The sequence below is a fragment of the Ursus maritimus genome, unplaced genomic scaffold, assembly GCF_017311325.1.
Source record: "Ursus maritimus isolate PB19 unplaced genomic scaffold, ASM1731132v1 scaffold_17, whole genome shotgun sequence".
Classification (NCBI taxonomy): domain Eukaryota; kingdom Metazoa; phylum Chordata; class Mammalia; order Carnivora; family Ursidae; genus Ursus; species Ursus maritimus.
The window spans coordinates 27,365,524-27,387,767 of NW_024424119.1; the positions used below are offsets into that span (position 1 = coordinate 27,365,524).

Here is a 22,244-nt window from a genome sequence, read left to right on the forward strand (position 1 = left end):
TTATAGCCCCTCCTTTAACAGTGGGGGAGACTGAAGCCGAGAGAAATAAGTTGCCCAAGGTTACACACACACAGGCTCTGACACCCAGCCCCTTGCCCTTTGTGCCACTCTTGCCCTGTTCTGTGATTGCTGTCCAACAATTAATTGTGCATTTAGATGAAGACATAGACCCCTCAGGCCCAGTCATGAGGGGCGCGAAGGGACAGATCCATTATGGAGCCTTTGAACCGGGAGGACACATTCTAATGATTTGGTAACATAATCTTTTCAGATTTTTTAACTTCTTATTATAAGCCAGTTTAAGTATATGCAGAAATAGAGTATAACGACCCCCCTGTGCCCATCAGCAGCCAGCTTAAGTAGTTCTTGACACCTGCTGTTTTGGATAATATAACCTGGCATCATCTCTCCCCTTAGGAGACTAGAGGAGACACACACTATAACCAGAATAATCTTCAAATTGCAAATTGGACCGTGTCAGCTCGCCTCCCTCCTCCTCAAAACTCTAGTGGGATTCTGTGCGTAGAAAGGAAGGCAAAGCAGAGCTCCACCCCACCCTAGACAGCCCATCTCTGCACTTCTTTGAAGTGAGGAAAAGTACACTTCTGTCTTATTTAAGCCACTTTTATTTTGGGTTCTCTCTTATGTCAGGAGTCCACAAAAAGCTACATACCGGAGTCAGCCGAGGAGCTGAAAACCAAGACCAAACAACAACAAGGAAAATTAGACAACCCTGTACAACACCAGAGGATTCTGACGGGGGACCGGAAGTGTTGCTCAGGCATTGATGGTATAGCAAGCTGTCCAGGTGACGCTCCCATGCAGCCACAGTTGAGAAGCACTGTTTAATGATCCCTGTCTGAACTCGTTCTAACTGACACGGGGCTCAGCTGAAAAGCCATCTCCCGAGAGGCCCCGGGCGGGAGGAACTCGGGGTTCCCTCCTCTGTGCTTCCACAGAGCTTGGTGCCAGGCTCTGCCAGAGGCGTGTGGTAGTTTATGGCGTTGGTCGGGTCAGGCTCCCGCTGTCCTCTGAGCTCCTCCAGGGTGGGACCACGTTAGATTAATCCATGGGGCCTGGCCCAGGGGTCAGAGTACTTACTGGCCCCTGCCCACCCCTCCAGCCTCTTCCAGAACTATTGGCCCCTTCCCTCCTTCTGCTTGTCTTCTCCCCGTTGCTTAAATGCAGTTGACCCCTCCCATCTTAAGGCCTATGCATATGCCCGTTCCTCTTACCTGCAACTTTCACCTGCCTCTTCATTTAGCCCCTGCTTGTCCTTCACCCTTTACCCTTGCTGTTTGAAGCCTGGTCTTGGCACTAGCCGCATTGGCATCACCTAGTAACTTGTTAGAAATGCAGAATATAAACCATTTATAATTAACAGGGATTAATGAGGTCCCCAGAATGTGGAGAATGCTGTGATGGGCAGTTCTAACTCAAAAATGTGATCAGGGTGGAGGCAGGAGAGGGTCCCTTTTCAGAACAGAGGAATGCTGGGTGAACAAAAGAAACAATGTCCATTGTAATGATGGCGTCTGCACAGTGGAAGGCTGCTGACCATCAGGCCTGCTCTGGCTGGGCCAGAGGCCGTGAACTCCAATGCCTACAAGGCCTAGAATGAGTGAGTCAGTGTATTTCTTTTCCATTTGTCAGCTGTTATAAATTATCACAAACTTAGAGGCTTAAAACAACACAAACTTATTATCTTACAGTTCTGAGGGCTCTGAAATCGGTGTCACTGGGCTAAAATTGAGGTGTTGGCAGAGCTGTGTTCCTTCTGGAGACACTGCGGGAAAAGGGTTCCCTTGCCTTTTCCAGCTGCTTGCATTCTTTGGCTTCTGGCTGCATGACTCCACCGTCTGCCTCTAACACATCTCCTCTGATGCTGACATCCCCGTCTCTCTTTGATAAGGACCCTTGTGATTACATTGCACCCCCCCATCTCATCCGGGATAATCTCCCTGCCTCAAGATCCCTAACTCCAGATGCCCTGTGCCACCCCACACTCCGCTTCCACGTCGGTGTGACTCCTGTGTTTGTGTGCAAGCCGGTATCTAGCCTGAACTCAGGCCACGCACTTCCTGCATGTCCTGGCACAAGTCCCGCTCCCTTTCTGGCTCTCAGTTCACTCAACTCTAAACTGAGGTGCAGAGGGAGGGAAAAGGAAAGGAAGCGGGGCAGGTGGAAGGGAAACAGTGTTTGTGGTCAGTACTCAGGGCTGGTTTGGTTTGACAACATTCCGACTTTGGTCATGTTCCCACAGTGTAAACTTCACAGAGTGCAGAGGCTCACTCTGGAGAAAAGGACAGGGGAAGGGTATATTTGGGTTTGCTTTTACATGCATTGTTCTTTTTAAGTTTCCATTCCCTGCTACTCCCTCGCTATCTTGACCCAGTTTCCATCTCCAGTTCAAAGGCAGAGAGCGGAGGCACCTGTAGAATAAATGCCCAGTGCCGCTTGCGTGGCTTTTTGTTTGAAATCTGTCTGATCTGTTCATTGTCTCAGAGCCAGGAATCTTCTCTAGTAACTTCCTAGACATATAAGGCTCCAAAACGCCAGAGGATAGAAATAGCCTCTCTTCCCCCACCAGGCCAGTGTAAACACATCCCTGGGTGACATTCCTTGCTGACAATGACCTGGCTATGGCTTGTGTTATCTCACAATTTCCCCTTCAATCGTTTCAGTCCAAACACTCACAGTGGCTCCAGGCCCAACATCCGTTATAGAGGCCTGGATCTTTTTTACCAATTAAAAAGCTGAATCCAAAACATTCCTGAACAATAGTCAACTCTCCTCAAAATAATGAATGCATTTTACCCTGAGCCACTGCCTATTTGTCCTTCTCTCCAAACTATAAATGTCAAGCTTTGTGGAAGGTTTTTAGTTTTTAATTTTTTGGATGCTTTTACAAATGCCTTGCAATGGGTGAGTTCTGATGACAGCCACAGCTTGTGAAATGTCAAGGGTGGATGTGCCTAATGAAATCTAGATAGAGACAAAGCATTTGCTGGATTTGTCTCTTTCTGAAAACTGTCCATGGTAGAGTCATAGAATCCCCAAAGACCACTTAGGTCGGTCCTCCCCACATATAGTTGCATATCAGGAGCATGTGGAGAACTTAAAAAAAATCCTGGGTCTCAACCAAACATCTAAAAATTTAGAATCTCTGAAGGTAAGACCCAGAGAGACTGTGGCGTTTTTTTGGTTTTGGGGTTTCTGGGTTTTTGTTTTTGTTTTTTTAACACTTTTCAGGAAATTCTGATGCACCTCTGACTCTGGAAGTCCCTTGTCTATTCAGTCCTTTTTTGGTACTCCCCTTTTTTTGGTACAGGATTTTGTCAAATGGTTGTCTATCCCTTCTTGTACTCCTCCAGGAATGGGGGGCTCACTGCTTTTCAGATCAGTCCCTCCTATCCTTCCTTAGCCAGCTCTGCTTGGTCAGGAAGTTCTTCCTCTGCCCTCTGTAAATTCCCCTCGCTAGGACTCCACAGATGCCTGTCTTTGTCCTTCGGAGATTAGAACCTGTGGGTTCTAAGGAATGGACACACCGTTTCCTTCAGCTGTTCCTCGCCGGACACAGCCTTCAACCTCTCCCTATGGGGCCACTTTCTGTCTGCCACTGGCCTCTCACACCTGCCACAGCTTTCCAAGAGGTCGTGAAAACGGATGCTCCTTCTGTCAAGGACTCACTGCTCCTACCAATGAGGCTGTTAATAATTGACTGAGTAAGTATTAAGTCAGTCCATCATGGAGTGCCAAGTGCCCAAGGGGTGCTAGGTTGGCCATGTGCTGTGTGAGAGGCAGGAGGGACTTTGCAAGGGGCTACATGGTTGCTGGGGAGCCAGAGGAAAACATGAACATAGCCGCGGCAAGATGAGAAATGCACTGCTTTTAGTGAGGAACTCCATTTTGCGAAAGGACTGTAAACATCCTAAGGATGATATGGTCACAAAAGATTCCAAAGGCTGTAGCTTAAGGAAAGAATAATGTGAATCAGCCAGGTTCAAGCAGGAAAACGTGAACACTAAATATGTGCAGAGGGAGGGATTTAATATGAGAATCAGGTGCTGACAGAATTGCCGGAAGGGGTGGAAGGAGAAGTAGGACAGATTCCCAGCACAAGATGGACAAGGCCCATCCATCTCGTTACTGTGTGAGGCTACCTCTGGAGCTATTTAGCTGCAGACACACCCCTGCAGCCGTGATGCAAAGAGCAGGTGGTCAGAGTCTAGGAGCGGCAGCCGCAGCTGCCACCCCATACCCAGGAAGCCAGAGAAGGGACAAGGAACTCGAATGCAGAAAATCGTCACAATCCACCATCATGTTAGTGATGCCCCCCGGGGGGCAGGACAATACCCTCCACCTTCCACATCTGGCAGGGGCACTGCTAATCAGAAGCACCTAGTTCACTCCAGAACTCTACCTGCAAACAAGGTGGGAAACAGCTCTTAGCTTCCCACGGTCTCCAACCAGAAGAAAGGTGCTGTGGAGGCGGGACGAGTCAGAGATGTGTGGTTAGCATGCTTTATGGCAACGAAATGGTCACAATCTAAGTGTCCATCCAAGGTCTTCTCTACTACAGAATTCTGTGCCACTTTGGAGAGAACCATGTTGCCTTTTAATTAACATGACATGAGAAAAGGTTCATAATAAATTACCAAGTAAAAAAAAAAAAAGGAAAAAAGGGGGGAAAGCAGGCAGCAAAATAGAGGTCAACATGTAATTTCTATTTTATTAAATGAATTTTTGAAAAATACAAAGTTAAAAATACTGGCAAGATAAATGGCAACTTTTGGCTGAAAGGAGTGAAGGTATATTTTCCCCCTCGAGGTCAAAAATATAATTTCATAATGATGTAGTCAATATGTAAGTCATAAGAATCATAAATATATATATGTACCTAATACATGAAGCAGAGACTGACGGAATGAAAGTAAGAAGTAGATCCACAATTGTCACAGATTTTAACATTTTTCTCAGAAATGGGCAGAAAAACTGGATTGAAGGTATTTTTTAAATCTTTGCAAACGTCTCCGTGTTTTCCAAGCTTTCTGTGTTGTGGATATATTGTTTTTGTCCCCGGACCCAAAAAATGCATTTTTAAAAAGCACTCAAATAAAATCTTAAAGGTACAGGGAGGGGCGGGCGTGGGGGGAAAGAGAGCGAAGGTGGAAGACAGGAGCGGGCATGCACAGAAGGGGTCAAGGAGAGGCTCCGGGATGGGGACCTAACAAGGTGCAGCTCCTGGGACAACTCTGACTGGAGAGCGACCTGTGTGACCTGAGGAAGGCCTGCCCCATTCTGGGTCTTTGTTTCCGCTCCCAAACGAGCGCCTTAGGATCGCAGCTTGAGCGGGCCGAGCGAGGAAGGCGCTCCTGCGTGGAGGACACTCCGGGGTGGGGAGGGCGGTGGCTGGGATCGCGGAAGGGGTGGGGGCACTGCTCCCCCCCCCCCCAAGCCCCGACGCGCCCGCGCGTGGGGGAGGAGCGGCCTTGGCCTCGGGGCGCAGATGCGCGACGCCCGGGACGCAGGCGGAGCCTCTGTGCAGCTGAGCCGCTGCGCGGAGGCGGGACCTGCGGCGAGCAAGCGGCGGGAAGCTGGGCTAGAGCTGGGGGAGCCTGAAGCTGCGCTGGAGCCGAGCCCGCCGCAGGTAATTAGCGTCTTTGTCCCTCGGCCCCCACGCAGGCCGCAGCTCCCCTCCTTGCGACGGAGGCTACCTCTCTGGGTATCCGCTTCCCCATCTGGGGACTGGCCCTTCCGCCCGGCGTGCGATGTGGGACCCTCTCCACGCTAACACTCTTGCGCCTGCACCCGGGTCCCCGGGTGGTTCCTGTTGGGCTCGGAGGACGCAGACCCCCCTCAAACCTTACCCCTTAGCTCGACCTCATGGTTCCTGCCCATCCAGCCGTAAGAAATTGCCCACAGTCAGGAGGAAACACAAAGGGCTAGAGGAATCCGGGTTGAGGCTCTTATTCTTACTTGCTGTGTGTCCTCGGTGAGTCCCCAGACCTCTCTGATCCCCAGCCTTCTTCCACAATGGGAGTCATGATCATCTGCCCAGATAACCCCAGGGGTTACTGGGAGTCTCCTTGACTTGACTGCTAAGAAAGTGGCCTGCAAACTGTAAAGTGTGGTGCGCTGTGAGCAGTGATCTTACAAATGCAAGTGAAGACTCCAAGCACAGACCCCATTTAAGCCCATAGATGAGGAACAGCCTTGGCTTAGCATGAAAGATTTGCCAGCCTTGGTCTATGACTATCTCTCTCACCTGTTTAGCCCCTCCACCCCCCACCTCCCCATGGATTGGTTACCCCCACTTAACCTCCCCTGGGACCCCTCCCTCCTCAGATGCAGGCCTGTTGGACCCAAAGCTGCTTCTGTCCCAGCATAGGACAGAGCTCTGAGCAGAATGGAACCTGAGTGCACCCCTGACAGATCTCTGGCTCAACTACCCTCCAAGGGAGGGTGTTCTTGGGCAGCACTGATTTGTATGAAGCTGGGGGGACCTGGCTGGGGCTTTGCTTTCCAGGAGGCCCAGTGGCAGAGGGCAGGGGTGGAGAAGCCGGGTGCAATTCCTTTTGGCTCCTGGATGGGTCAAGACTCAATTGAGACAGAAAAGATGGAGGATTGATGTCCTGGCCAAAGAGTAACTGTTTCAGTGAATCTAGGAATTTTATACACCATTTAAATTTCATGGAATACATTTTATATGCTGTTTAAATTTTATAATTGTTGTTTTAATAAAGTCTGCACTGTTTCAGAGTAGTAGACAAGAATAAACAGGCCCTTCTTTCCAGGGACTGTCGGCTTTGCTGCGCTCCTGGGAAGCTGAGACCTATGCCCCCGGGGGTCGGGCTAGGCTGGTTTCTGAGGGCGCTGCCAGCTCTGATGTGCTGGGCAGACGGTTGCCATGCTTTTTAAGTGCACAGCCCTATTCAGTGTAGCCCCATGAGGCCTTTCACATAGGAGGAACCTGAGGCACAGAGGGGAAGGGAAGCAAGCCCTTGTCTCAGAGAACAACTCTGTCTCGCAGTCCCTTTGGTTTCTACTCCATTGTGAGGTCACACTGTGACCAGTGTTTGTGGAAGTGTTGCTGCACATCACTGAACAGCGAGCTGTGGAGCGGCTGCTCTGTCGCAGGCATACTTCGAGGCAGCAGGGACACAGCAATGAATGACCAGGAAAAAAAATGCCTGCCCTCTCAGAGTGGATGTTTTACTGGGGAGAGGCAGACAAGAAACACACGTGTGTAAATATACTCTTTGGTGTGTCAGATGGGGAGAAATAAAGCACGGGAATGGGGGACAGAGTGCTGGCAGTGACAAAAGTCACTGTTTTGTAAACTTTATAAAGGGCAGTCAGGGAAGGCCTTGCTGAGCAGGTGACGTTTGATCCAAGCACCAGAAGAGGTGAGGGAGGGAGCTGGAGGATAGATGGGACATGAAGGAGCTGGAACCAGAGAGTTGTTCAGGGCCATTGTCCCCCACCCCCAGCGCTGATGCACCCGCACCTTTGTACTGCTTACAATCCACATTGTTAGAGGTGGCACCCCTTTACACTAGCATCTTGGAACATCTGAGCTGGCAGGCCTTTGGGGGACCACTTGTCCCACTCTCACCTGTTCGCTCTGGTTCCACCTGCCCCCTCCAGAGTCTTGAGCGTGCTGCGCTTCCTGGTGCCCCGGTGGCTTAGCCTCCATGGCAGGACCGCCCCATACTCTTCTGCAGCAGCCCTTCCAAGCCCCATCCCGAACCCAGACATCCACTACAGCCAGCTGTTCGTCAACAATGAGTGGCAAGATGCAGCCAGCAAGAAGACCTTCCCGACAGTCAGCCCCGCCACGGGAGAGGTCATTGGCCTTGTGGCTGAAGGAGACCGGGCTGACGTGGATCGGGCAGTGAAAGCAGCCCGCGAGGCCTTCCGCCTGGGGTCTCCATGGCGCCGGATGGATGCCTCGGAGCGCGGCCGGCTGCTAAACCGCCTGGCCGACCTAGTGGAGCGGGATCGTGTCTACCTGGCCTCACTGGAGACTTTGGACAATGGGAAGCCTTTCCAGGAGTCTTATGCCTTGGACCTGGATGAGGTCATCAAAGTGTACCGGTACTTTGCTGGCTGGGCTGACAAGTGGCAGGGCAAGACCATCCCCATGGATGGCGAGCATTTCTGCTTCACCCGGCATGAGCCTGTTGGCCTCTGCGGCCAGATAATCCCATGGAACTTCCCCTTGGTCATGCAGGGCTGGAAGCTCGCCCCCGCGCTGGCCACCGGCAACACTGTGGTCATGAAGGTGGCAGAGCAGACCCCCCTTTCTGCACTGTACTTGGCCTTCCTCATCAAAGAGGCGGGCTTTCCCCCCCGGGGTGGTGAACATCATCACCGGCTACGGCCCAACGGCCGGTGCAGCCATCGCCCAGCACATGGATATCGACAAAGTTGCCTTCACCTGCTCTACTGAGGTGGGCCACCTGATCCAGAAGGTGGCCGGTGATTCCAACCTGAAGAGTGTCACCCTGGAGCTGGGTGGGAAGAGCCCCAGCATCGTGTTGGCCGACGCGGACATGGACCACGCCGTGGAGCAGTGCCACGAAGCCCTGTTCTTCAACATGGGCCAGTGCTGCTGTGCGGGCTCCCGGACCTTTGTCGAAGAATCCATCTATGACGAATTTCTTGAGAGAACCGTGGAGAAGGCTAAGCAGAGAAGAGTTGGGAACCCCTTTGAGCTGGACACCCAGCAGGGGCCCCAGGTGGACAAGGAGCAGTTTGAGCGAATCCTGAGCTACATCCGGCTTGGCCAGAAGGAGGGGGCCAAACTTCTCTGCGGGGGGGAGCGTTTTGGGGAGCGTGGTTTCTTCATCAAGCCCACGGTCTTTGGTGGCGTGCAGGATGACATGAGGATCACCAGAGAGGAGATCTTCGGGCCTGTGCAGCCCTTATTTAAATTCAAGAAGATGGAGGAGGTAATCGAGAGGGCCAACAACACCAGGTATGGCTTGGCTGCTGCCGTGTTCACCCAGGACCTGGACAAGGCCATGTACTTCACGCAGGCACTCCAGGCTGGCACAGTGTGGGTAAACACCTACAACATTGTCACCTGCCACACGCCCTTCGGAGGGTTTAAGGAATCTGGGAATGGGAGGGAGCTGGGGGAGGACGGGCTTAAGGCCTACACGGAGGTGAAGACGGTTACCATCAAGATCCCTCAGAAGAACTCGTAAGAATGCCTACCACAGGGACCCACCTCCAGTCCAGAGGTTCCATAATCACCTACACCATGGTTGCCAAATAGGTTTTTAGCCTCAGACCCTACTTTATTTGTTCCAAATGAACTCTTAGAACAAATAAAGAATCAAAATGAGAACTGCTCCTATCCACCCGTGCCTCAGCCCCAGCCCCCTTGGTGGCCCTGAGTTACTTCCATGAAATCTTGGGAATCTCTGGAACATAGATTAAAGAGCACTGATCTGGACAGTGGCTGTTAGTTCTTCCTTCTGATCCAAGGACTCCGCCGTGGATTAACCTCATGCCTTAGGAGATGGACTCAGTTCAGACGTAGGATTGGAAGGCATTAGGAGTTTCAAACTAGGTGGATTCCAAATCTTGGCCCCATTCTTCAATGACTTAACCTAAAAATCAAGGATGCTTTTCCTTTTTTAAGTACCAGTTGCCGGCTGTTTTGCTTGCTTACCCTGCATTTTGCTACTGATTTTCATTAATTTGAGGAAAGAAGTGGGCAAAGAATGCATTTATATAACCACTCCTTTAAAATAAACTCAAGCAACCCAAGTGTCCATCACCTAGTGAGTGGGTAAATGAAATGTTTCCATGGAATATTCCTTGTGCTAGTCAGCCATAAAAAAGGAATGAAGTATTGACACGTGCTGCAATGTGGATGAGCCTTGAAACCATTAGGCTGAGCGAAAGAAGCCAGACATACATACAAGGCCGCATATTGTATGATTCCATTTATATGAAATATCCAGAATAGGCAAATCAGAGACAGAAAGTACATTGGCAGTTGCCAGGTGTTGGGGGAGGAGGGAGTGGGGAGTAATTGCTAATGGGTATAGGATTTCTTTTGGGGAGGTTTCAGAGGGTTCTGAAATTGGATAGTAGTGATGGTTGCACAACTTTGTGAATATACTGAAAAGTACTGAATTGTACAGTGATTCACATAAAAGGGTGAATTTTATGATATGTGAATTAATTTCAATTAAAAATTAAATAAAAGGTACCCATACCTTGTTTGCCAATTTTTTTGATCAACATCCTCTTACAACTGAAAATTTTAGGGATGTCTGGGTGGCTCAGTTGGTTAAGTGGCTGCCTTTGGCTCAGGTCATGATCCCAGGGTCCCAGGATCAAATCCTGCATCAGGCTCCTTTCTTGGCAGGGAGTCTGTTTCTCTGCCTGATGCTCCCCCCCCACCCTTTTGTGTGCTCTCTCTCTCTGTGTCAAATAAATAAATAAAATCTTTAAAAAGAAAATTTTTGAGTCATGGGGATGGAAGGGACCCAGGTAGTCATCCAGTCAACCCTCAGCCAGGTGTGAAAGTCCTCTCCCCAAATATTTCTAGTAGCATTTTTGTTTTCTCTTGACTGGGTGACAAAGTGCAACTTTAAGGCCCATAGAGAAAAGCCCTGGTTCCTGCCTAGAGCAAGTCCATTTGCGGTCCCATTTCAGGCCTTCCACACTGTCCCCCAGCACCTATCCAAACACACCGCCCCTCAAGCAGAGCCCAGCATCAGGGCCATTCTGACATGTTAGGGGTTTCCAGAATCTTATTTACTTATTTTTATTTTTAAAAGATATTTGAGAGAGAGAGAGAGCAGGTGCACTCGTGCATGTGAATGGGCTGGAGGTGGGGGGTTGGGGGGGAGGTGAAGGAGAGTGAAGCAGACTCCCTCTGAGCACAGAGCCTGACATGGCTGATCTCAGGACCCTGAGGTCATGACTTGAGCCGAAATCAAGAGTTGGATGCTCAACCCACAGCCACACAGATGCCCCAGTTTCCAGAATTTTAAGCCTCAGAGTTCAGTGAATTCATTGTTAGTCTTCTGACTTCATTCCCCATCTGAAGGGAGTAAATCCAAGCCAGTCAGACCACAGTACAGAAACAAGGCTGATCCTCTCTCTCCTTGTCTTTCATCTTTCTAGACCGTGTTGCTCACGAATCCCCACACTTCTTGGTCCACTCCGTCTTGGGAATGCACAGCCTTGGTCATCTCTTTAAGATTTTATTTATTTATTTGACAGAGAGACAGCGAGCGAGAGAGGGAACAGAAGCAGGGGGGGTGGGAGAGGAAGAAGCAGGCTCCCAGCGGAGGAGCCTGATGTGGGGCTCGATCCCAGAATGCTGGGATCACGCCCTGAGCTGAAGGCAGACGCTTAACAACTGCGCTACCCAGGCACCCCTGGTCATCTCTTTAATGTCCCGTTATCTCACTGAGGCGTCGAGATGATTTTGTTCTGTGTCTTCAGGAGTGGACCCAAAACTGCTTCCTGTGGACTCGGGGTCTGTTTGGGCCCCTCATCTCCCCTTCCTAGGGCCTGCTTTTTGCACCATTTGTCTAAGCCTGGGGTGACCCTGACTGTTCCCCAAAGGGCACCTTTTATTGCTTTCTCTTGGGGGCTGTTGGCACCTTTGCATAGTAGGCAAGTTTCTCCCCAACAGCCTGGGGAGTGGGGGAGGGGGAGGGAGCGGGTGGCTGGGTGGGTGGGGGTCTGACCACTAACAAGCAACATCTCAGTGTTTTTACAGCTCCCTTCCTCATCTGCTTCTCAGTACTTCTAAACCGAGAGGGACTTTCAAAGGGTGTCCCAGTGTGGGTGGGACTACAAAATAACAATCTTCTAGGTCCCTCGCTTTGGTCCCTAAAATTCTGACACTGATGAGTCAGATAGGTCAGATTCCTAGTCAGCTGAGCCCCGAGGCCCCTCTGTCCTCCTTCATTGCTCTCACTGTGGGAGGTGTGAGCAGGAGGTTGAACTGGGCCTCATTAAGTGCAGGATTTCACGTGGTCATGGATGGTGCAACTCTGGGCCAGCACCCATTCAGCAAGCTTACACCAAGGGCTTACTCTGTTGAACATGATCTCTGCCAGTCATCTTTACACGACACTGAAGCCTCGTAATCCCATGAAGTAGGCAGTGGGGTGACCTTCTTTTTAGATGAGGAAGTGGAAGCTTAGAGGTTTAGTAAGCAGCTCATTTGGACTCAGTTTCTCATAGGCATACACTAGGGGCCAGCAAGGAGAGAGCATCTAATCACACCTCAAAAAGCCTCAAGAGCCCACAGCAGTGCTGCTGGACAAGCCCAGACACCCTGCTTCTCTGCTGAACCCACCAGGGCTTCTGATCAGATCCCAGGCCTTTCAAGGACTCTAGTTTGGTCTGGCTCTATTCTGGGTGTGAGGCTGACCTCTGGTGGCCACCTTGTTAGTTCATTTGCTCTGATTAGTCACTGATTAAGAAAAAAAAAAAGGCTCAGATGCTCATTCTGGGCAGGTTGTGGGGAAGGGGAATCGAATGAGGCAGGAGCTCCCTGCAGGGGCTCACAGGCTGCCAGGGAGACCATTCCTGGAAGAGGACAAAAGTCTGTGAGGAGGGGCGCCTGGGTGGCACAGCGGTTAAGCGTCTGCCTTCGGCTCAGGGCATGGTCCCGGTGTTCTGGGTTCGAGCCCCACATCAGGCTCCTCTGCTATGAGCCTGCTTCTTCCTCTCCCACTCCCCCTGACTGTGTTCCCTCTCTCGCTGGCTGTCTCTATCTCTGTCGAATAAATAAATAAAATCTTTAAAAAAAAAAAAAGTCTGTGAGGCCATGAGGTCACAGAAGGAAAGAAATAACATTAAGCCCACACAACATTTATAAGGCACCTACAATATATATGATCTCATTTAATGTTTCTAACCACCTTCAAGGTGCTTTTTATTAGCATTCCACTTGTTAAATAAATGTGTAGGTCCAGAGGTGTTCAGCTAGTGAGTGGATCTGGGATTCCAACTCAGGTCTCCTGACTCTACTGCACCCGGCTCGGCCCAAGGGGGAGGCCCAGAGGGAGGGGTGCGGGATCTGCTGGGTGAGAAGGAGGAAACCAGGCAGAGACACAGGAAGTGTGTTCCTGGGAGAAGGGTCTGGGGTTTATGAGAAGGCACGGAGGGTGTGAGGAAGGGAGAAGCCTGGGAAGAAAGGCCCGGGAGGAGGCAGGAGATGGATTGTGAAGGGCCTGGAGGCCCTGCGAGGAAGTACACAGGCTGTCCAGCAATGCGAAGCCATGAGGGGTTCCCAAGGAAAATGAGAGGATCATACTTTGTTTTTGTATTTTTTTAAAGATTTTTATTTATTTATTTGAGAGAGAGCATGAGCAGGGCAGGGAGGAACAGAAGGACAGGGAGAAGTAGGATCAACGCGGGGCTTGATCCCAGGACCTCAGGATCATGACCTGAGCCAAAGGCAGATGCTTAACCGGCTAAGCCACCCAGGTGTCCCCATATTTTGGTTTCTAAAACCAAAGGATGGGTTGAGGAATCGACCTGGAGCTGGACACTACTGCCAACATGATGCTGACCTGAGTCAGGTGTGAGGATGGGCGGCAGAATCTGGCAGCCCAGAGGCGGGCTTCCGGGTATGGTGACAGATTGCTGCAAGAGGAACGTGAAGTTAGGGTGACCCATGTTCCTGGCTGGGGACAAAGTGCAGGTAGTGCTAGCAGTGAAAAGGGACCCAGCTGGAGGAGCAGATTTGGGAATGAGGCAGTGCGTTTATTTATTTATTCGTTTATTCAGTGAATAAATATTGAGTGCTGACTATTCCAGGTACTGGGAACATGGCAGGGAACCCAACACAAGTCCTGCACATTCTCCCGATGGGGGAGGCTGACCACAAGTAAAATAAGTGAAACATTTAGTCCATCAGGTGAATAAGGTTATTATGGAGAAAAGTCCTGCTAGGAAGAATATTGGGGGTGGGGTGGGGTAGGAATTGTAGTTTTTGATACGGTGCTCAGAGATGGCTTCACTGAAGAGATGACAAAGGACTGAAAGAGGTATGGAAATGGCAGGTGCAAAGGCCCTGAGGCTGGAGCACCTCTGGGGGTTCAGGGAACACAAGGAGGCCACGGAGCTGGAGTGGAATGAGCAAGGGCTAGAGATGGAGGTAGAGAGGTAGAGGGTCTGGGGTAGGGGCACACAGAGCATTGAAGGTCATTTGGGGCCTTTACTGTCAATGATGAAGGAGCTACTGGGGGATTTTGAACAGAGCAGTGACATGATCTGACATGTTTTAAAAGGATCACTGGAGCTGCTGTGTTGACCACAGACTACAGGGAAGACAAAGAGAGCTTGATCCTGATAATGCCGACATCAAAGATGAATGGAGAATGAGAATTCCATTAAGGACGCTAAGGAGAAGCAGCTGAGATGCAGGAGGAAGACCTGAGAGAGAGGAGTCAAGAAGCCAAGGAAGGCAGGAGTTTGCAAAGGGAGGGAGCCATCGCCAGAGTCAAGTGCTTCCAAGAGGCCAGGTAAGAGGCCTGTGTTGTCTCCTGGCCGAAGCCTTGGGGTCCCTGCAGACTTGGTAAGGGCAGTTTGTGCGGAAGGGTAGGGACAGAAGCCAGACCACTGGAGGTTGAGAGCACTACTTAATTCCTTCAAGCCCCAGGGGTCTGTACATTGATCCTAGAGTTAGAAGACTTTGGAAGGAAAGCAAGAAGGCACATTATGAGGAACTTGGAGAGCCCCTGGTCTCCCCACTCACTTAAGCAGAGGGGTAGACTGGGTAAGCAGTCCAGGGCCACGGGGCTCTTTGGTGCGGGTGCGTGGCCTGGAGTACAGGTCTCCCGGCCAAGTACGCTTCCCCCGTGTACCAGCGTAAGGTTAGTGCCACCACAAACAAACCCCCAAGTTGAGGGTGTCAATGCAATAACTGTTTATTTCTTGCTTAATCTTGGTTAAGCAATTAACCAATGGTTAACCAGCGGTTAATGAATAACGATGGTTAATTTCTTGTAATAATCTCATGCAGGTGTCTAGTTACTGGCACCTGTCTTCCCACACGGAGTTTCAGAAGCTCAGGCTCCTTCCATCTAGTGGCCCCACTGTCAACAATGGTTCTTAACCATTTCTCTGTTCCGTATTCCTTTGAGAAGCTAATGAAAGCTACTAGGAAAAACTGCACACATGCCCATCCACACAAAATTTTGCACACTTTCAAGGCGCTCAGGCCCCATGAATCCATCAATAGAATCCCCAGGGGTCCACAGACCCAAGTGAAAACCCCTGCGTGGGGCTCAGAAGCCTCCCTGTCAGTTGGTAGATGGCGACAAAAGGGTGAAAAAAGCCCACCTAAATTTTTTTTTTTTTTTTTTTTTTTTTTTTTTTTTTTAGAATGAGTGTGTGAGCACAGGGGGAAGAGCAGAGGGAGAGGGAGAGAGAGAATGTCAAGCAGATGCTTGCTGAGTGAGGAACCCAATGCAGGGCTGGATCTCATGACCTTGAGACCACGACCTGAGCCAAAATCAAGAGCTGGATGCTTAACCGACCAAGCCACCCAGGTGCCCCCACCTGCTTCTTTAAAGCCCTGGCTTCCATTCAGTCCATTGGCCAAAATGACCTGACCCAGCCAATGGTGCCAGGGGAGGCTAGGAGATATAGTTACGGGGGCATTGGCAATGTGGGGAGGTCCACAGCATTCAGAGGACACTTCACCCCAGCTCTGACATGGCATCTCTGTGCACGTGTGCACGACGATCACAGTGTTTCTCACAGAGATGTTTTTAGGGTTTAATCCTCTCGTGGACCATTTGCTCCCTACCTTCCAGCCTTGCTCATGCTATTCCTTCCTCCTTTCTTCTCCCCTACAAACTCAGCCCAATTTCTCAGAGCCCTGCTGAGCGTCTGTCTCCTCCAGGATACTTTCTCTGGCCCCTTTGAGCTCATAATGCCCACTCTTCATTTAGTCTTGTTCTGTGATGGCTTCTTTTTGTTAGCATATAATGAAATGGGTTTGATTTTTTTTAAAGATTTATTTATTTGAGAAAGAGAGAGCGCACATGTGTGTGTGTGGAGGGGGCAAAGGGAAAGGGAGAAGCAGACTCCCTGCTGAGCAGGGAGCCCAGTGTAGGGCTCGATCCCAGGACTTTGAGATCATGACCTGAGCCGAAGGCAGACACTTAACTCACTGAGCCTCCCAGGTACCCCTGGGTCTAATTTTGTTGTCCCACTGGATTGTGTCTTCCACAGACCCCCGGCGTGTCTGGTCTGTCTTCCTGTGCCCTTGCCACCAGGCACACAGCCCTCAGCGAACCCTCCAGAGTGGCCAGTGCATACGCACTCATGGCAGGCTCAGGACCACAGGGCTGATGAGGAAATGCAGGCTCAGAGAGTAGAGGACCTGGCCCAGACTACAGACTGTGGCGCAGCTTGACCTTGGTTCTGAGTCTTCAACTCCGAAGCAAAGGCCTGTTCTACCCCAGGGACGACTGCAGTCCCTTTGGCCGCACAGAGACAGGTCCTGGCTTGACGCCACCGGTGACTCTGGGGGCTGTGAGTGGCCGCAGGCCCCTCAGCACTGAGCAGAGTTGGTGCTCTGCTGATGTGTGTGGCGGGTGGGTTTATGAGCAGAGGTAAGAGGAGCTTCTGTGCCCCCACCCTGCCCCAACAAGGATTTTTCCTCTTTCCTCGACAGCCAACCACTCCCCTGATACCATGGGGAGATTTAGGCGCAAGAAAGCAGAGTGAAAGGAGGCACAGATAAGGCTGTCTCCTGGCTGCATACACCCCTCAGCCCCTGGATGCAGTCATGGCTGGACCCCACTCCAGGGACAGAGTTCGGTCCCACCCAGCCAAGTGTGGGCAAGCACGCTCTCTGGTTCTGCCCTGGCTGACGGGCTCCTCCATTCTGAATTCGTTAGTCAGCTGCAGACACCAGGCCACTTTAGCTTCCCTTAATTAATTAAAATATCACATAATAATCATTCTCTGATTTAACATTCAGGAGGCCCTGGCAAATGCTGGGAACGAGGAAATTCATTAGAGGGGCCTATTCACTGTCGATTGATTTGCTCATTCTTATTAATTTTTCCTGTGTCATCCATCCCTGGGGGAGAGGGGAGGGCAGTGTTTTTTAAAGATATAGGATTAATTTTACCACAAAATCTGAAGAAAAAAATCCATTTTGACTAAAAATCAGACCTTTTTGTATAAGGTGGGAAGTGGGTACATTTGGGATTGACATGTTTTAAAAGGATCACTGGAGCTGCTGTGTTGACTGGCTTTCAAATGATCTCCCTTAAGCCCAGTTATAACCCAGTTGACACAGAAGACAGAGATTCAAGCTGCCCACTCCCTGCAGCATCAGGTCCAACCACCTCTGATGGCACTGAGGGGTATGGCCTAAAACCACTCTCCCCCACCTGCCACTGCAGCTCCTGGCAAACACCACAGGTCACTACTCCCCTTCACAAGCTACCCTGCACTTCCCCATCCCTGCGCCTTCCATATGCTGTTTCCCTAGCCCAGAATCCCCCATACCCACGCCAATCCCCAGCTCGGAAGCCTTCTCTTCCAGGAAGTCTTCTCTGATTTCCCCCTGCTCTGATCACAAAGCAGACACCTTATGCTGCCTGGCAGGACTGCAACCTCATCTCACGCCTCCCCACTTATATCCCACCCTCCTTCATACTGATTTCTGCACCCTTCTGGCCTCCATGTGCATGTGGGAGATGACAGAGGGCACAGCTCTCTGAGTGGATGAAATACTGGGATGCGTATCTGGTGGGAGACGCAAGTTCTGAGGGAATTAGAAGGATCAGGCCAGCAGGCGGCGATTAGGACTAGCTAAAAATTGTGAGTCAGGTGCCCAGGTGGGGCTGTGACCAGAACCCAGGTGTGAGGGGGAAGGAGGGTTCAGACTGAAGTAGCTGAGGTGGACAAGAAAAGGGCAAGTTGCGTCATGGGTGGTGGACACGTACCAGTGGGCCCTGTTCCCACACACAGCAGTGTTCCAAAGACAGGGAGACCACAAAGACTGTCCTTAAAAACATTTATTTTCAGGTGCAGGGGTCACGTGACTTCATCATATTTATGACAATAGGGCAGAAAACACAGGCTGTGGGGGCACCATGTTTCTGAAGGGCAAAGCCACAGCACAGTCCTCTCAGCCCCTGTAGCGGTCCTGGGGCTCTCCTGGTTGCAAAGTCATGAGGTTGGAACAATCCTGTTTTTCTGCCTTGTTGGTTTTGGTGACAATTTCGGAGAGTGCACATGAGGATTACTATTTTGCACACCCTCACGCCGCGAACCCAGCCTCCTGTGTTTTCGCTGTTTAGCTCTGGCACCCAAGCACTCCGTTCCCGCTGCTCTCTGCATCTAGACCCAGCTCTGCAACTGTGACTGCGCACATGTGAGGCAAGTCAAGTGATTTCACCGACTGTGCCCATCAGCAGATGCAGGATTGTTCTAGCACCTTCTCCAGGGCCGCAGCATCCCTGCTTCTCACAGTTGCACTAAGTGCTTTACCAAGCAAGTCTTCTCCTAATGAGTCACATCCCAGAAGACTTAGCTGCAGACCTTAGATACAGAAACTCCCGTGGTGGGGTGGGGAGTGGGAGTAACAAGTAGGGGGGATCTGAGCAAGTCCCCTGCAGCCCCAACCTCCGACAGAAGAGCATAGCTTCCAGTTAACCAGTTTCAGCTCTGACTTTATTCAAAGAAAAGGGTTCTGATGTTTTAAGTTTGCAAACCACCCATCTAGTTTCTTTCCCTTCTTATTCAAACGAGGGAAGCTGGGGTCCGGAAGGTGAAGGGGACTTGCTCAGAGTCAGGCAGCAAGCCAGGATGAATTCCCAAATGAACCTCTTGTTTCTGGAGTCCCAGGCCATGCTCCTGCCATGTAGTGCATGAGGGTGATGCCACCCCACTACCTCAGATATGGAATGGCCGGGCTCAGAGGCAGAAAATCTAATTCCAAAAAGGGCTCCGGAATGTAATGCCCAGTGGGAGTGGCATGGGAGTGTGCTGTAGAGGCTAAGTGGGACCTTGGTAAGGTCCCCAGGAGCCCTGGAACTGGCCAGCACCTTCCGTTACGCAGCTAAGAGATTACCCAAGCAGCAGCACCGTGGCACAGGAAGGATGCCAAGGAGGGCCCGGTGCCCGGAGTTTCGGTCCTTCTCGGAGGCCTTCAGACCTTGGGCAGGTGCCTCCCTCTCAGACCCTCGTTTCTTCATCTGCAGAGGGGGAGGGACATCTATGTCCTCCTGCCCTGCCTGCTGTCCTGGAGTTGGAGTGACCACAGTCAGAAAAGCGCTTCATGAACTTGAAGGACTAGACACAAGTAAGATCCCAATTCTGACTTTAAAAAAAATTTGAACCACCTAGTGGATCTATTTTTTCACCCAGATATTAAGCACTCTTAAAGAAAGAAAGAAAGAAAGAAAGAAAGAAAGAAAGAAAGAAAGAAAGAAAGAAAGAAAAGAAAGGAAAAGAGAGAGATAGAAAGAAAGCAAGCGAAAGAAAGCCAGCCAGCCAGCCTTATTCCTGGGTAAGGTCAAAACCTTTCCAAGTGAAATGTATTCTAGTACACTCTGATCCCACAGAGAAAGGAACATCCGACCCCATTTCCTCTGTTTGATGTCCAGAAGCCAGGGGTCCACTGCCCACCTGGTTAGAGAATGCTGAGCTTGCTGACAAGGGGATATCTTGGTCCCCAAACACCCGGCCAAGGACTCCATCTCCTTAAGGTGGGAAAATGGCAGGAAAGGAAGAGCTACAGCTTAATATGAAGCCATGGCAGCTGTTTTTGAGGGAATAACACTTAAAAGGAATGCGCAGACTATACCTCCTCTATTTTTCCCACAGGGCCATCTTATTCTAGGATGGCAGGGCTCGAAGGGACATGGGCAATATCTAGTCCAAATGCCACATTCGCAGGTGAAAAGACAAAGGCCCGGAGAGGGGAGGGGCCCGTCCAGGTCACACAGCAAGTCAGAGAGCAGGCAGAGGACAGCGTGACCCTCCTCCCTCCTCCTACAACACACACTAATCAGTCACAGACAAATGAGGTAAAGACTCGGCTGACATGGGCCTTGTTCCAGCCCTTTAGAATTAGAAACACACCACCAGGTGGCCTTCCCTGGGAGGGTTAGGTAAAAAAGAATTCTCACAGAGCAGTTCGTTTCAAAAGTATAAAAAAGCCCCATGCAGTCCGGTTTCCCAATGCTTGCCCCTGCTAAAATCTACATCTGCATACGAATCTAGTTTGCGTCTAACTTGTAAAAACATACAAAAGGGGTCAGCTACAAACACGGTTTCTCCAACTCTTCACAAAGAAAACGATGCATGACTTGACTCTTCCAACAACCTGTCACCAATGTTTCTAAGACCCTAGAAGGAAAGAGAGAAAAGGATGAGAGGAAAGAAGTCTGCTCTGTCACAATCAACTATGTGGTAAATGGAAGGTGGGGGAAATGATACTTAACCCTAAATCTTCCTGGCCAGGGGTGGTGCTGGTGAGGAGCAGAGGGGCATCCAAGAAGTACATGTGGGACCACTGGGTGGACATTTCAGGGAGGCAGAATCCAGCTTAATACAAGGAAGAACTTTCAACTACTGGAAAACTCACAGATGGATGCCTGGTGGTAGTGAGCTCCACACCAGTGGAGGTATGCAAGCAAGAGCTCTGGCCAGTACTACATGTTTTAGGGGGAACGGAAGGCCTGTGTGGCAATGGTCCTAAAATTCCATGGTTCTTTGTAGCTCCCTTTTGAAAACTCATCTATAACAGACTACATCCATAGTCTGTTGTGCGTATGTGTTTTTTAAAAATATATATACTTAAAAATTGTATACATATTTAAAACATGAAGGATGTAGAGAGACACACATACATAGGTACCTACATATATATGCACACAAGTGTGCAGGACAAAAGTCCTGATACGCGATGTAACAACATATAACAATACGTATTTATAAAAAGCAAAGAGTGTCAGGAGGGCAACTTAAAGACCATCTCCTACCTGGATTCCTACTGGAGGATTTCCCACCTTCTATTTTCCCCTGTTTCCAGGAGCTCTCACTACTTCATCCACCATGCCACTTCCTCAGCGACATGTCCTTTGCTTTCCCCAGTTCTAAGCTGCTTCTCTGGCCTCAAACTCACACACGCTCCTCGCTTCCTTAACGCTGCCCTTCTTGTATTTTAATGATGTTCACTGTTTTGGTTTTCTGTGCAACCCCACAGGCCTGCACACACAAGGTACCCCACAACCATGGCTAAATAGGAAAGAATGTGGATTACAATCACAGCAAAATCGTGTGTGCCTGTCCCTGGGCTCCTGTGACAAGAGCAGCGTCCCCGACCCCTGGATGCTGGGCACGGCCGGACGTAAGCAGACGTGCCATACGCCACATCGGGGCAGAATCATTAAAGGAGACTGTGCATCTGTGGCTCAGTCTCTCACTCATCCCCTCTGCCACAAAGTGTGACCAGACACACAGAGCAGAGCCACAGCCAGCCGACCGGCCCCACGACAAGGAATGTGAGCAAGACAGAAATGGTGGTGACTGTGCACTGGTCAGCTCCGGGGTTGTCACCTACCACAAGCTGGCTAATTAAGGGGCTTGTTTCCTAGGTTCAGGGGCCACCTGTCTGCAGGGGACAGCTGCTTCCCCAGCTCTCACGGGGTTGGGGGGGAGCTATACGGACTAAGAGCCATGGGGCCAGGGGGAGTGCAGACTCTCCGGACACGGGACACGCTGCTCAGCACGTGCAGTGCTGAGGACAGGGAGGAGGTAAGACCTGGAGACGCGGAGCTGCCAATGAGGGAGAACCTGGGGACAGACAAACGGAGCTCAGACTGTCTCCTCTGCGGGCATGTTTTCACACGGGTGCTGTCACAGTGACAACGTCTGCTCTCTCTGTGCCCCTCTAGGACTTGAAGGAAATACTCCGTTCGGCTTCAGAAACTGAAAGAGACAACCGGTCTTTCCCACCTGTGGACCCCCACAACGTTCACAGCTCTTGCGTTTGCACTCTCGGTGGGAGGCCCAGAGTGGTACGTGTGCCGAACCTACGAGAGATTCTGCCTGCTAACTGGAACCTGTTCCTACTGCTGCTTGGTGGTCCTCTGGTTTCCTCGATTTATGTATTTTTCTTCTTTGTTACTATGCATCTTATCAGCCATCTCAAGCTCTTATGACCCAGGTGTATAAGCACTGAGTAGGACTTAGAACATAACATGTACATTACT

The 22,244-nt window shown here is 50.5% G+C and overlaps 1 protein-coding gene and 1 long non-coding RNA gene across 2 annotated transcripts; both read left to right on the top strand.

Moving 5' to 3' along the window:
* The first annotated feature begins 5,537 nt into the window (after positions 1-5,537).
* On the top strand, positions 5,538-22,242 carry LOC121103082. Its single transcript, XR_005835214.1, has 3 exons — positions 5,538-5,650; positions 14,286-14,519; positions 21,927-22,242. It is a non-coding gene; the product is annotated as an uncharacterized LOC121103082 (long non-coding RNA).
* Positions 7,654-9,914, top strand: ALDH1B1 (aldehyde dehydrogenase 1 family member B1). The gene is given in 2 exon segments (XM_008707855.2): positions 7,654-8,347; positions 8,349-9,914. Coding segments are annotated over 2 exon segments (1,269 nt in total). The 5' UTR covers positions 7,654-7,945; the 3' UTR covers positions 9,216-9,914.
* Positions 22,243-22,244: the final 2 nt, after the last annotated feature.